The sequence below is a fragment of the Microcaecilia unicolor genome, chromosome 3 (genome assembly GCF_901765095.1).
Source record: "Microcaecilia unicolor chromosome 3, aMicUni1.1, whole genome shotgun sequence".
NCBI classification, from domain to species: Eukaryota; Metazoa; Chordata; class Amphibia; order Gymnophiona; family Siphonopidae; genus Microcaecilia; species Microcaecilia unicolor.
In genome coordinates, this window is record NC_044033.1 from 435080537 (window position 1) to 435092900 (window position 12364).

General features: G+C 43.3%; 1 protein-coding gene across 5 annotated transcripts in view; it reads right to left on the minus strand.

Annotated features, from left to right (window-relative positions):
* The window catches only part of GRHL1 (grainyhead like transcription factor 1), a 169443-nt gene extending 158692 nt beyond the window's left edge, over window positions 1–10751 (minus strand). For 2 of the 5 annotated variants that reach the window (XM_030198875.1, XM_030198874.1), the window contains exon 1: window positions 10607–10751. In XM_030198875.1, the coding sequence (XP_030054735.1) occupies window positions 10607–10626 (20 nt within the window). In that variant the 5' untranslated portion in view covers window positions 10627–10751. The other 3 variants (XM_030198876.1, XM_030198877.1, XM_030198878.1) reach the window with 3 other exon arrangements.
* Window positions 10752–12364: the final 1613 nt, after the last annotated feature.

Below are 12364 nucleotides of genomic sequence, written 5' to 3' on the forward strand. Positions count from 1 at the left end.
AGCAGGGCAGGCAATGCGGCAGCACCGGAGACCAGTACTGTACAAAGTCTTCAGCTAGCGAGGGTTGGGGACCCCCGCCAGCCAAGGTATTTTTGGCAGCAGTGCTTCAGCTGGTGGTGGTTGGGGGCCTCCATCAGCCAAGATGTTTACAGCAGCGGCAGTGGGAAACGAGGCGGCGATGGTGGGGGGGGCAGTGGCAGAGGGGGGCGGTGGCAGGACAGCAACCAAAATGTGCTCCCCCTACCTTGGGCTCTGGAACCCTCCCACCTCGAGGTCTGGCTATGCCCTTTGCCCCTGATGTGCACTCTGCCACCAAGGAACAGACATGCAACAGATGTAGCCAGCTGCAAACAAAGAGCAGCACCACAGCAGCTGAAGAGCTGTAACCATTAGCCATATGAAAGCAGAGGAGGGGGAGCATGCATGCCTGGGTAAAAGGAAGAGTGTGTGCTTGGGGGGGGGGGGGGACAGGGGACAGAAAGAGAATAAGGGATGGAGGGGAGCAAAACAGAGTGTGCTGGGGAGAAGGGTGAGAAATATGCCTGGGTGAAATTAGAGGCCAATAATGAATAAACCTGAACCCTCAACTACTTTCTGACTTGGTGAAGGAATGTGAGGAAGGTGCAGTATAACTGGGGCCAATCCTGTCTCTTGACAGATGGATGCTGTTCACAATGCCCAGGGCTTTTGTCAGCCCTCTGCCTGCAGCTGTTCTTGAAATACTCATATAGGAGGACCAGATGAATTAAAAGGAGAAGCTTAAACCCTGAATGATCAAACTGCAACTTTTTGAAATACTTCATTCCCCAAATTGTGGTGATCTGTGAAAAAAATGTGCCTTGATTTACTCAAATATAAATTTCAGTTCTGATTAAACATTTTTTTCTTTAACTTTGAAAATCCATCTCTTCGGGTATTTTTTTATTTTTTTGGGGGGGGGGGGGTATTTATCAATTTGCAGTAAAAGTTGGGTTTTTGCCAAACCTTTCCCATGACAGTGACTAAGCTACAGTTCACTCAGTATCACAGGCTCTCCTGCTGTATATAGTGCTTGCAAACTACCTTGAACGCAGCATTATTCACACTGTCCAGGAAGATTGGGCTGCTTCTTAAAGGGATGGGCCAAACTACTGATGCCCCCCAATCTATATCCTCCCTCCAAATACCCCGCTACCCTCATCCACAATCGTGAGAGGATTGTGAAAAATTACAAGCGGACTTTACGAGACTGGGAGACTGGACGTCTAAATGGCACATGAGCAAGTGCAAAAGTGATGCATGTGGGAAAGAGGAACCCGAATTATAGCTATATCATGCAAGGTTCCACTTTAGGAGTCACGGACCAAGAAAGGGATCTAGGTGTCGTCATTGATGATACGTTGAAACTTTCTGTTCAGTGTGCTGCTGCGGCTAAGAAAGCAAATAGAATGTTAGGTATTATTAGGAAAGGAATGGAAAACAAAAATGAGGATGTTATAATGCCTTTGTATCACTCCATGGTGCGACCGCACCTTGAATATTGTGTTCAATTCTGGTCGCCGCATCTCAAAAAAGATATAGTGGAATTAGAAAAGGTGCAGAGAAGGGCAACAAAAATGATAAAGGGGATGGAACGACTTCCCTATGAGGAAAGGCTAAAGCGGCTAGGGCTTGTCAGCTTGGAGAAAAGGCGGCTGAGGGGAGATATGATAGAGGTCTATAAAATAATGAGTGGAGTTGAACGGGTAGATGTGAAGCGTCTGTTCACGCTTTCCAAAAATACTAGGACTAGGGGGCATGTGATGAAGCTACAATGTAGTAAATTTAAAACGAACCGGAGAAAATTTTTCTTCACTCATTGTGTAATTAAACTTTGGAATTCGTTGCCAGAGAATGTGGTAAAGGCGGTTAGCTTAGCAGAGTTTTAAAAAGGTTTGGACAGCTTCCTAAAGGAAAAGTCCATAGACCGTTATTAAATGGACTTGGGGAAAATCTACTATTTCTGGGATAAGCAGTATAAAATGTTTTGTACATTTTTGGGATCTTGCCGGGTATCTGTGACCTGGATTGGCCACTGGTGGAAACAGGATGCTGGGCTTGATGGACCTTTGGACTTTCCCAGTATGGCAATACTTATGTACTTATGTACATTCCTAACCTCCCATAGCCCCTCCGCCCCCCCTCCCCCCGAGCCTACCTTTAGTAATCCCTGGTGTCTAGTGGCTTAAAGCAAGAGCGATCCCTAGTCAAGCCTGCCTCTTTCCAGTGCAAATTCAAAAGACACTAGTGACCCCTAGAGGTAGTCTCATGGTATTATTACCAGGTGTCAAGTTGCCCTGATATGGTACTGCAAGACTACCTCTAGGGGGCGCCAGTGCCATTTTGAACCCACTGCTGGCAAGGGGATTGCTACTGCCCCATGCCTACCAGACACCAGAGATTACTAAATGCAGGCCCTAAGGGGCCTATGAGAGTGTAGGGATGCTTTTGTGGATGGGGCAGGGGGAAGGGAGAAGAGGGAGAGGGAAGCTTCTTCTGTAGAGCATTGGTCTTTTTAAGAAGCTCCCTGGAGCATCAGGACACAGCTTTACAACCTGATGCTCCCAGGATGGAAAAATACCGCCAGCTTTTTGCTGGCAGTATTTCACAAGGAATAAATGCATATTTGATTTACATAGTAATGAAGTGTTTTGCATGCATTTGCATGCTTTGCATCTCATTACTGCATATCCTGAGGCGGTATATTATAACATTTTTTTACAATAATATAATGTGCATTATTGCTCTTTAACAAACATTAAGGGTCAAACTGAGCGTGTTAGAGTCATAAAGCATGTTAACTAGTTCTAATCCTTAAGAATACGTTATAAGTTTGTGAAGGCTCATAACAAAACACATTGCTCAGACTCTGCTAGGCTTTATTTCTTGGCCCCTTAGTTTCCTCCTGCCCCTCTAGGCTTCCAGCTGAAACCAGAACTGGCCTCTGTTAAAGCCATGGAACCTGGAGCCTTCATCTGCAAAGACCTGGTTGTCCCTCCCCTATTTATGAACTCCTTTCTATCTAGATTAGGTATCAAAGTGACAATCATTGACCAGGGTGCACAGACTGTGGCTTCTGACATGTAAGCACCCTAACAACTTCAGCAGGTGCTGCTGTTGTGGAATGACCAGGACTGTGAATGCTGACTCTGTAGCATCCCCACCTAGCTGGAAAAGCAGAGTCCAGGTTTCAAAACTGAACCCAGATCTCCTGCATGGAACTATAATCAAAGCATATTAAAACTCTCTTTGTTCCATTTCATATGTTACTGATGTCAACAGATATCAGAAGGTATATACTAAGACTCACGTATATAGTAATTAAATGATAACTTATTATGCAAATAGGAGCAAAGTTTGTTGACCTAGAAAAGTAAGCAAAGCAGTTTTATGCAACTTTTACTATTCGTTAAACTACTTCTGTAATCACTTGTTTGCCAAAACATTTTGAGTAAGAAACAGCATAAAACAGTAATTCAATATGGCATACACAAAACGACTGCAACAAACATATATAATAAAATAACTGTGAGGGTCTTTTTACTATGGTGCACTAGCATTTTTAGCTCACGCTAAAAATTAGCTGGTGCTAAACACTGAGACACCCATAGGAAAATAATGGGCATCTCAGCATTTAGCGCCAGCTAAAAGGACTAGCTCACCTTAGTAAAAGATCCCCTTAAATTTGAAAGGCAGGAAGCACAGCTTCTGAGTCTCATGTGATTACTTTTATTTAACGAACATTGCAAAAATCATTGTTCTGAATTTACATGAATCAAACCCCAAATTTGTTATCCTCTTGGGGGCAATGTCTCTAAGTCAGGTTTGTTTTGTGCACACCATGACAGAAGTGAACTGCAGTGCTAACCTAGGTATTTTAGGTACACCTCCATCTCTGAAGCTAGCTGCTAACTGTGGGGGTCTGTGGGAGACTAAAACGGGACTACCGCCAGCTCAACCCGGCCACCGGTGGTAGTTCTGCTCCGAGTGCATTCTATTTCCAGGGGAAAAATAAAAACCCCGGAAATGGCTTACACGGCAGTATCCTGGCAGTAATCATGTTCTGTTACCACCGGGTTATCGCAGGAGCCCTTATCGCCACCTCAATGGATGGCGGTATGGGCTCCCGGCTGCATGGCCACGCGGTAAGACTTCTCTTACCCCGTGGCCATGTCTGTCTGGGGGCTTTTTACCCGCTGTGGTAAAAAAGGCCAAGGCACGAGGGAAAAACAGCCCCCGCTGCTAGCACAGAGCCCTTCTTCCCACAACTTGGTAAAAGGACCCCTAAGCGAATGCTACGCACACCACCATCTTTGAAGCTAACCTTAGTAGTTGCATTGCACTGAAGAGAGCTTTCTTCAGGAGCTCATAGGATGTAACATATACAGTAAACGTTGGTAAGATATGGTGGTTGGCACTCAATACAACTGGGAAAATTTCCATATTTTTCTGCCACATTTTCTTGGTCTCAGATTGCATCTTTGAGCACTCTAAGAAATCACCAACTCAGCTTTCCAAATTTTTACTATACATTGAAAAGACCCAACTTGCTCAATCTCTGTGGTACATTTTAGCATCATAAAAATTATCTGCAGATAATTAGTAGCATATTCATGGCATGTGGCCCAAAGGAACAATAAATCAATAAGGCACTGCAATTTTCTGCCACAAGCAGAATGCTCATCTTGCAAGCACACGGGAGAAATCTGTGGCAATGTATTTCACAACATCTCACTTTGTCATACTTTGGAACAAAAACTGACATCTTTCCTGGGGGGAGGTGGGGGGGGGGACATTTTCAGTGAACCAAATGAACTTTTAGAGAGATTGTTTCATGAAAGGACATCTGTACAAATTAAAGACTAGTTGCAGTTGTTCAGATGCACATTATACATGTGTACTGATATTTATTTTAATGAACAGCAATAAATTACTGTCAGACTTGCAGAAGAATATTGAGGTTGATATTCACAATGATTTAACTGGCCAAACACGGCCAATGACCAGTTAAATCATTTACCACTGAAAACTATCTACTAATTTTCAGTGGCACTTAACTGGTTATCGCTGTTGAAAATGAGCAGTTAGGGGGAGAGTCTATATATGGCACCTCAAAAATAGGCACGGAAAAGTAGTGCTGACTAAGCGTATTCTATAATCGGCACCTAGATTTAGGCATAGAATACGCTTAGCTGATGTCTCAGTGCCTAAAACTATGTGCATCCATTTACACCAACAAAAATGTGGCATAAATCCCAGTGCATAGATTTAAGCACAGAGGGCCATATTCTATAACTACGCATGTAAATTTTGGAATGCCCACAAAATGCCCATTTCCCCGTCCATAGCCATGCCCCTTTTGCCTGCGCACATTAGAAGTTTGGTGCACTTCATTACAGAATATGCTTGGCAAATTGTGCACGTAAATGCTAATTAGTGCTCATTATTGCTTGTTAAGTGCTGTTAACAGCGCTCATTAGCTTGTTAAGTTACATGCGTTGTCATATAATCCTCTTGAATATTGGTGAGGATCTCTAGGCGCACTATACAGAATCTGGAGATTAGCGCCTAAATGAAACCGGCTATTTTGGGAGCATTCTGGGGGTAGAGTCAGAACTTGGCCGGTTAAGTACCAATATTCAGCACTTAATCAGCCAAGGTAATCGCATAAAAGTCAGTCCTCTCTTTATGCGATAACCCATGGCCAGTTAAGTATTGAATATCAACTCAATCAGCTATGTTTTAGCTGGGGCTCCGCAAAAACCAGATATTCAATGCCGAAGACCAGACATGGCCTGACATTGAATATCCAGGATTAACACTCACCACCACTGACTGAATATTGACCCTAACGTTTTCAGAGTCAGAAAACCTTCAGTATTTTTGCTTCCTCCTGTTTTGTGTCTGATTGGTCAAGTCTTAAATTGATTAAAACAGAATTTCTGGGAATAATACTAGAGTTTGTGCTGACCACAAAATCACATATAAATGTGACCTATTTGCAACTTACATTCTACTTCTTGAGGAAGAATCTAGTCACTGTTATCCAGGCTGTTATTGGCCACCTTGCTTATGCCCTCTCTCTCTATACGGATCGCCATAAAAAACACATTTCAAGATTGCAATATATTCAGATCGGATTTTGTTGGGATTAAGCCTGTGAGTTCATAATACCCGTGCTCTTGACAGTCTTCATTAGCTACTGATTTACCTACAGAAAATGTTTAGGACACTTTGGGGCCCTTTCACTAAGCTGCAGTAAGCACTAACGCTTGCTTACCACAGGTTAAAAACCACTACTGCAGAGCGCGTTCAGATATTCCACGGTAGTTTTGGCATTTGCATGCGCTTCCTACGTGCTATAAAACACATTTTATTTTTTAGTGCTGGGGGCATGTTTGGGGGCAGAGAGTAGGCGTGCCCAGAGCTGATTGGTTAGGGCGGCTACATCGCTACACACTAACCGATTAGCACATGGTTAGCTTGTGAGCCCTTACCACCTAGAAAACAGGTGTAGTTAAGGGCTCACATGCTAATGGCCATGAACTAATGGGAAACTTAGCGCAGGGCCATTATTGCTAAAATGGAAAATGTAGTCATTTTACAGCCATGCTAAATGTGGCCTCAGTACACGGGAAACCCACGAACTAGTCACAGAACAGGCCACTTTTTAGCACAGCTTAGAAAAAGGGCCCCTTTATATGTCTGGACCATTTTATTTAAAAACCAAATTGCAGCCTTCTGCTCCAGTATTTATTTATTTATTTATTGCATTTGTACCCCACATTATCCCACCTTTTTGCAGGCTCAATGTGGCTTACAGAGTGTTGTTATGATGCAGTCATTACATGATCTTAGATACAGTTGATAATAAGCTAAGGAAGGTAATTTAGATGCAGGTACTAGGTAAGTGTTGTGAGAGGTGTTTTAGATGCATCTGAGTAGTTTGGGGAATAGTTAGTGAGGATGTCCTTAGTAGGCTTTGTTGAAGAGATGTGTCTTCAAAGATTTGCGAAAGCTGGTTAGGTTGTCCATTTTTTTCATGGCCATGGGTAGTGCGTTCCAGATCTGTGTGCTTTTGTACTCAAAAGTAGTAGCGTATGACTGTTTGTATTTAATTCCTTTGCAGCTGGGGAAGTTCAGATTGAGGAATTTGCGGGCCGATCTTTTGGTAAGAACCTCGTACATGTTTCAAGATGTATTATTGAATGCTCTATCTCTTTTAAGGAGGAAATACAATGAAACAAGTGAAATTTGGATGATTTGTACTTATTCAGCTTTTGGGAAGTTGTGTAAAAGATGGTTTATAAGTTTAGCTTTTTATTAAAGAAAATACTAACCCTCCCTGTTTACTAAGCTGTGAATTAATTTTAGAACTCATACGCTGATTTATTATTACTATGATTATTTGATTTTGGTTATTTGTGTTTACTGTTTTGTACATTGCTGTGTTGTTACTGTTATATATAATAAAATCATCTAATAAAATAGCTTTCAAGACATATGCCACCCAGAACCATATATCCAACAAGAAAACAAAAGCAAATATTTTTTTTTAATATTAAGAAAATTGCTAAATATAACATGGTCTTTTTAGAATGGTTATGGAGTATTAACCAAGAATGGTTATGGAGTATTAACCAAAACACTGATCCCTGTGCCTGTCAACATTCATCACAAGGCGATGGAAGAACTTTGCTAGTATAATAAAATTGCGAAAAAAAAATCCTACATTATAGATGACAGACCTCATCGACCTACCAATCAGAAATACAAACGGATCAAAACGAACATATCTAAACCTCCACTACCCAAGCTGCAAAGGACTCAAATACAAATGAACTCTTGCATCCAGCTTTTCCTACATAAGCACACAACTATGGAACGCATTACCAAAAGCCGAGAAAATGTACAACCACCTAAACTTCCAAAAATCACTAAAAACGTACCTGTTCAAAAAGGCATACCCTACGGACCCAACTTAAATGCCTGAACCCTGCAACGCTATGAAACCAAAGCACGTAATGAACATAATGTAACTCTTCCTCCATACGATTCCCTAACATGTCTGTTCCACATGAACCTCATTCTACCACAACATCACTGTGTAACTGTTTATACCGGAATTGGCGAACACCTTTACGGTACTATGTAAGCCACACTGAGCCTGCAAATAGGTGGGGAAATGTGGGATACAAATGTAACAAATAAATAAATAAAAATTAGAGAGAATATTAAATAAGAACTTATTTACAGATAAGTATAATAATAAATTAGGCTTTGTGTTCTGTTTGTTGCACATATCCAAATGAGTCAAAACAGTACATAACTATCTTTCCCCTCCTTCTTAGATGCCATTCGGGAATTAATACTAACAAAACTGGCACAGTGTACTATGGCAAAAATCACCATATACATTTTATGCTGAATCTAAGGAAACATCAAACAGGAGTCTGCAGAAACAAAATCAGAAAAAGCCCTTAATGGAGATTCAGGAAAAGGTTAAAAACTTCATACAGGTGTTTGTGAGACTCCCTTCCATTGCAACACACCCATTAAAAGGCAAAAATGCCCCCAGGCAACCTGCCTTCTTTAAAGAGGCAAATGGAGCCTGAATTATCTCTGAGAACTGAATAAAGTGTAGACCTTGGCTGAGATTCAATTCTAGAACAGAACTATAGGTTCTTTTAGGGATGTTACCACTAGTTTCTTGAATGAAGCCAACAAAATTTGTACACCACCTGATTCAAACTTAAATGAAAAGCAAGCTCCTTTATAAAATAATTACTTTTAAGCTTCATCTTGTCTAAAATGTGTATTAAACAAACCTATGTAGGGCAAGTTTTATTTTTGACTATAGGTGGTTTGGGGCTTTATAAGAAATTTTAGCCACAGAATTCTGACCCCTACCTACTGAAACTTTTGATCAGTGCGTCTCCGTGCTTTTTCAGACCTGAAGTTATTTGTTCTCCTAAAAAGCTGACAGATCGATCTCTCAGGGCAGTATGTGTGCAGACAAGCAATGCTGAAAGCTAAATGAACTTTCAAATCCCAATTCACTTACATATGTTTACACTTCTAACTACAAACAGTCAGCATTCAATACATAACATTCACCTTGTGATTGTTAACCAAAGAAGTGTCAAACACCCTGAATTTAAATATACAAAGAATATATAAAGAAGCTATGCTTAAGCAGGACTCTGTTCTTTATCCATAATAATTAGCTTTTTCTTAAAATCTAAATGTTTAAAATCATGTTGTTGTTTATTCATTTAAAAAAAACGAAAGGAAGGGGAAAAAAGGGAGTCTAAAGCACAAATCAGTTGATAAAGTTCAAAAAGTATAGGTTGGGGTCGGGTGTTGCATTATATATGGGATCTGGTATGCTTATCTATTCAATAGTAGAAAACCATAGCAGAAGACAAAACCTGACTCGAATAAGGAGTGATATCCTACAAGTAGTTAGACTTGTTCCTCTGGCAGCTGGGATGGATGTACCTTTAGCTGTTTAAAACCAGAATAACTGGGCTAACTTGATGGGCCAACTAGACTGTCCACTATGTTGTGCACCAAGAACGATCCTTACGTACCTGCAGACATAATATCACTTTTAGTTGCCTTCATGTTTTAATTCAAACTTTCGATCGTTCAGCACTAAACTGAACTCTTGTAAGTCCATATCGTTCAAATACTGTTAACAGTGCCTACAGTACAACCTACGCATGATGAAGCGCTTCTGCTCGGGAAGAAGGAGCCGCGCCGGGGTAAATGAAACGCAAGCAAAGCGTTCTGCCAGGGTAAAAAGAGACACAGAACGGCGCAAGGAGGACCCAGGGTGAGGGGGGGGGGGGCACTCCCGTCCGGGCCACAGTGGCGAGAAGCAAACCTGGACAGCGGTACCATTCACACATCCTCATAAATTCCCCCCCCCCCCGCAACCCCCCCTCCCCTACCACCACAGGGCCGTAAGGGAAGATACGAGACAGTAAACAGTTGTGATGAAGAGGGAACAAAAGCTACAAACACCAGCGAACACAGCTGCGAAGTCCGGTGGTGACACGAGAACACAGGGCTGAGTGACGGCAGCATCCGCACAGCAAGTGGCAGCTAAAAGGACGTCAAGCGCCCAGGTTCCGTCGCATCCCGCAACTTTTTTCCAATAGCAGGTAGCGGAGGGGGGGGGGGGAGAAAGAGCAAAGGGAAAACGGGAAAGTCAAAGGGGGGGGGGGGGAGTCGGGGCCACCTCAGCCCGCTGCCCCCCCCCCAGACACAGCGAGAGGAAGGACAGGTGCCACGCCGCCCGGGTACAACAACCTGCAGCTGTTCCAGACGCAGTTACACACCTCGGATGCCTATTTAAGCACAGACATGGACAACAGAAAGATACACTGAAGAGAGATGCGCGCAGGTACCTCGCCTACCATGCAAACGTCAGTGCAGAAGTAAGACGCAAAGTGTCCGCGCGCCCACCTGGCGCCGCTCCGGCTCAGCTGCAAGTGGCCGCGAAACGGCACCGGCTCTACGGAGCAGCAGCAGCAGCGGCAGCGCGAACCCTGGCACGCGCCGCTCCCGCGCTCTCACTCACTTGTCGTACTCCTGTGTCATGTCTGCCCGCGCGCCAACTGGACTTTCTAGTTGGGACAGTCAATCCAATCCGTCCGGGCCGGCTGGACAACACGCACAAGCAGCCCTGGCAGGAACGGGTTTTGTCGGCTTTTCTCGCTCTTTGAGGTTGGCACTGCTTGAGAGGCCGCTTTTGCCGCACCGACGCGTCTCATTGGCCGGCTGAGGGCTGCGGAGGCGGGACCTCAGCGGACCTAGCTGGGGCTACGCGCCCTCATTGGACAGCACGTGGGGCCGGGTGACAGCCAGGACTTCGTCGCCTTCCAAAAAGGATCCGATTTCCTGGAGACAGAAGGTGGCTGTGGAATAGCTAGGTAAAAAAAAAAACTGCTATTACAGTACTGACAGCCAGACACCCACTCACCTGAACTCATACATACAGATCCTGCGGTGGCCTATGAGACCAGAACAGAAAAATTAAGATGAGCCCCCCTGGCCCCACCTTTACAAAGCCATCTCTCCCAAGGTAGTGGGGACGGGCAGAGGAGAAGGAGGAAGAATCCCATAAGAGCTCCAGAAAACAAATACATTCCAGACTTCTGTGTATGTGTACAAAAGAAAAGTGGGACTTGGGTGTGATCCTATGTGATGATGTTAAGGTGGCCAAACAGGTAGAAAAGGTGATGGTCAAAGCCAGAAGGATGCTCAGATGCATATCCCAATCCTAATAAAGAAATACATAAAAATAAATTGGGAGATGAATGGCCTGCAGGGAAAAAAAAGAGGTGATCCTGCCCCCATTTAGAAAACTGTATGCAATTCTGGAGACCACACCTTCAAAAAGATATAAACAGGATGGAGCTGGTCTAGAGGGTGGCTACAAAATTGGTCATAAAGTATACGGGGACAGACTTATAGACCTCAATATGTACACACTGGAAGAAAGGCGGGCGAGAGGAGATATGATAGAGACATTTAAATATCTCCGTGGCATTAAGGTGCAGGAGGTGAGCCTTTTTCAAATAAAGGAAAACTCTGGAATGAGAGGGCATAGAATAAAGTTAAGAGGTTACAGGCTCAGGAATAACGTAAGGAAATACTTTGCATGGAAAGGGTGGTAGACGTGCGGAATAGCCCTTCCGGTGGAGGTGGTGGAGACAAGGACTACGTCTGAATTTAAGAAAGCATCGGACAGGCATGTGGCATCTCTTGGGGAAAAGAGGAGGTAGTGGTTGCTGAGGATGAGCAGACTGGATGGGCCATTTAGCCTTTCTCTGCGGTCGTGTTTCTATGTTTCAGACCTATCATAGAAAACATGTCACAGTAATAGAAATAGATATCAGCAATGCACATTTCCCAAAGCTATGATACGCTAGCAATTCCCGCATGGCAATGCCATTCAAAGTGAATGGGCTTTGTCAGCATCGATGCACTGGAAATCGCTAGTGCAGTTTAGTAAAAGGGGCAGTTAATTTTTCTGATTATATAGGTCCAAGTTTCTGCTCCATGCTTTTCTGTCTTCCCTTGACTTTGTTTCCAGGGTCTCTTGACCATTTATCATTTTTTTCTTTCTCTTCTGGCTTCTTCATCTCTTCCACTACATTCATCTCTGACATTGACCTAGTACTTTTATGTTTCTTCCATTTATTTTTCTGCCTCTCTATCCACTCAGATGTCATTCATTCGTACTATCCATTCTTCAATTTCTTTTTCTTACTGTTTCTACCTACAGTTTTCCAACTCTTTTCCTCATCCAGGTCCTTCCATTCCCCTTCCTATT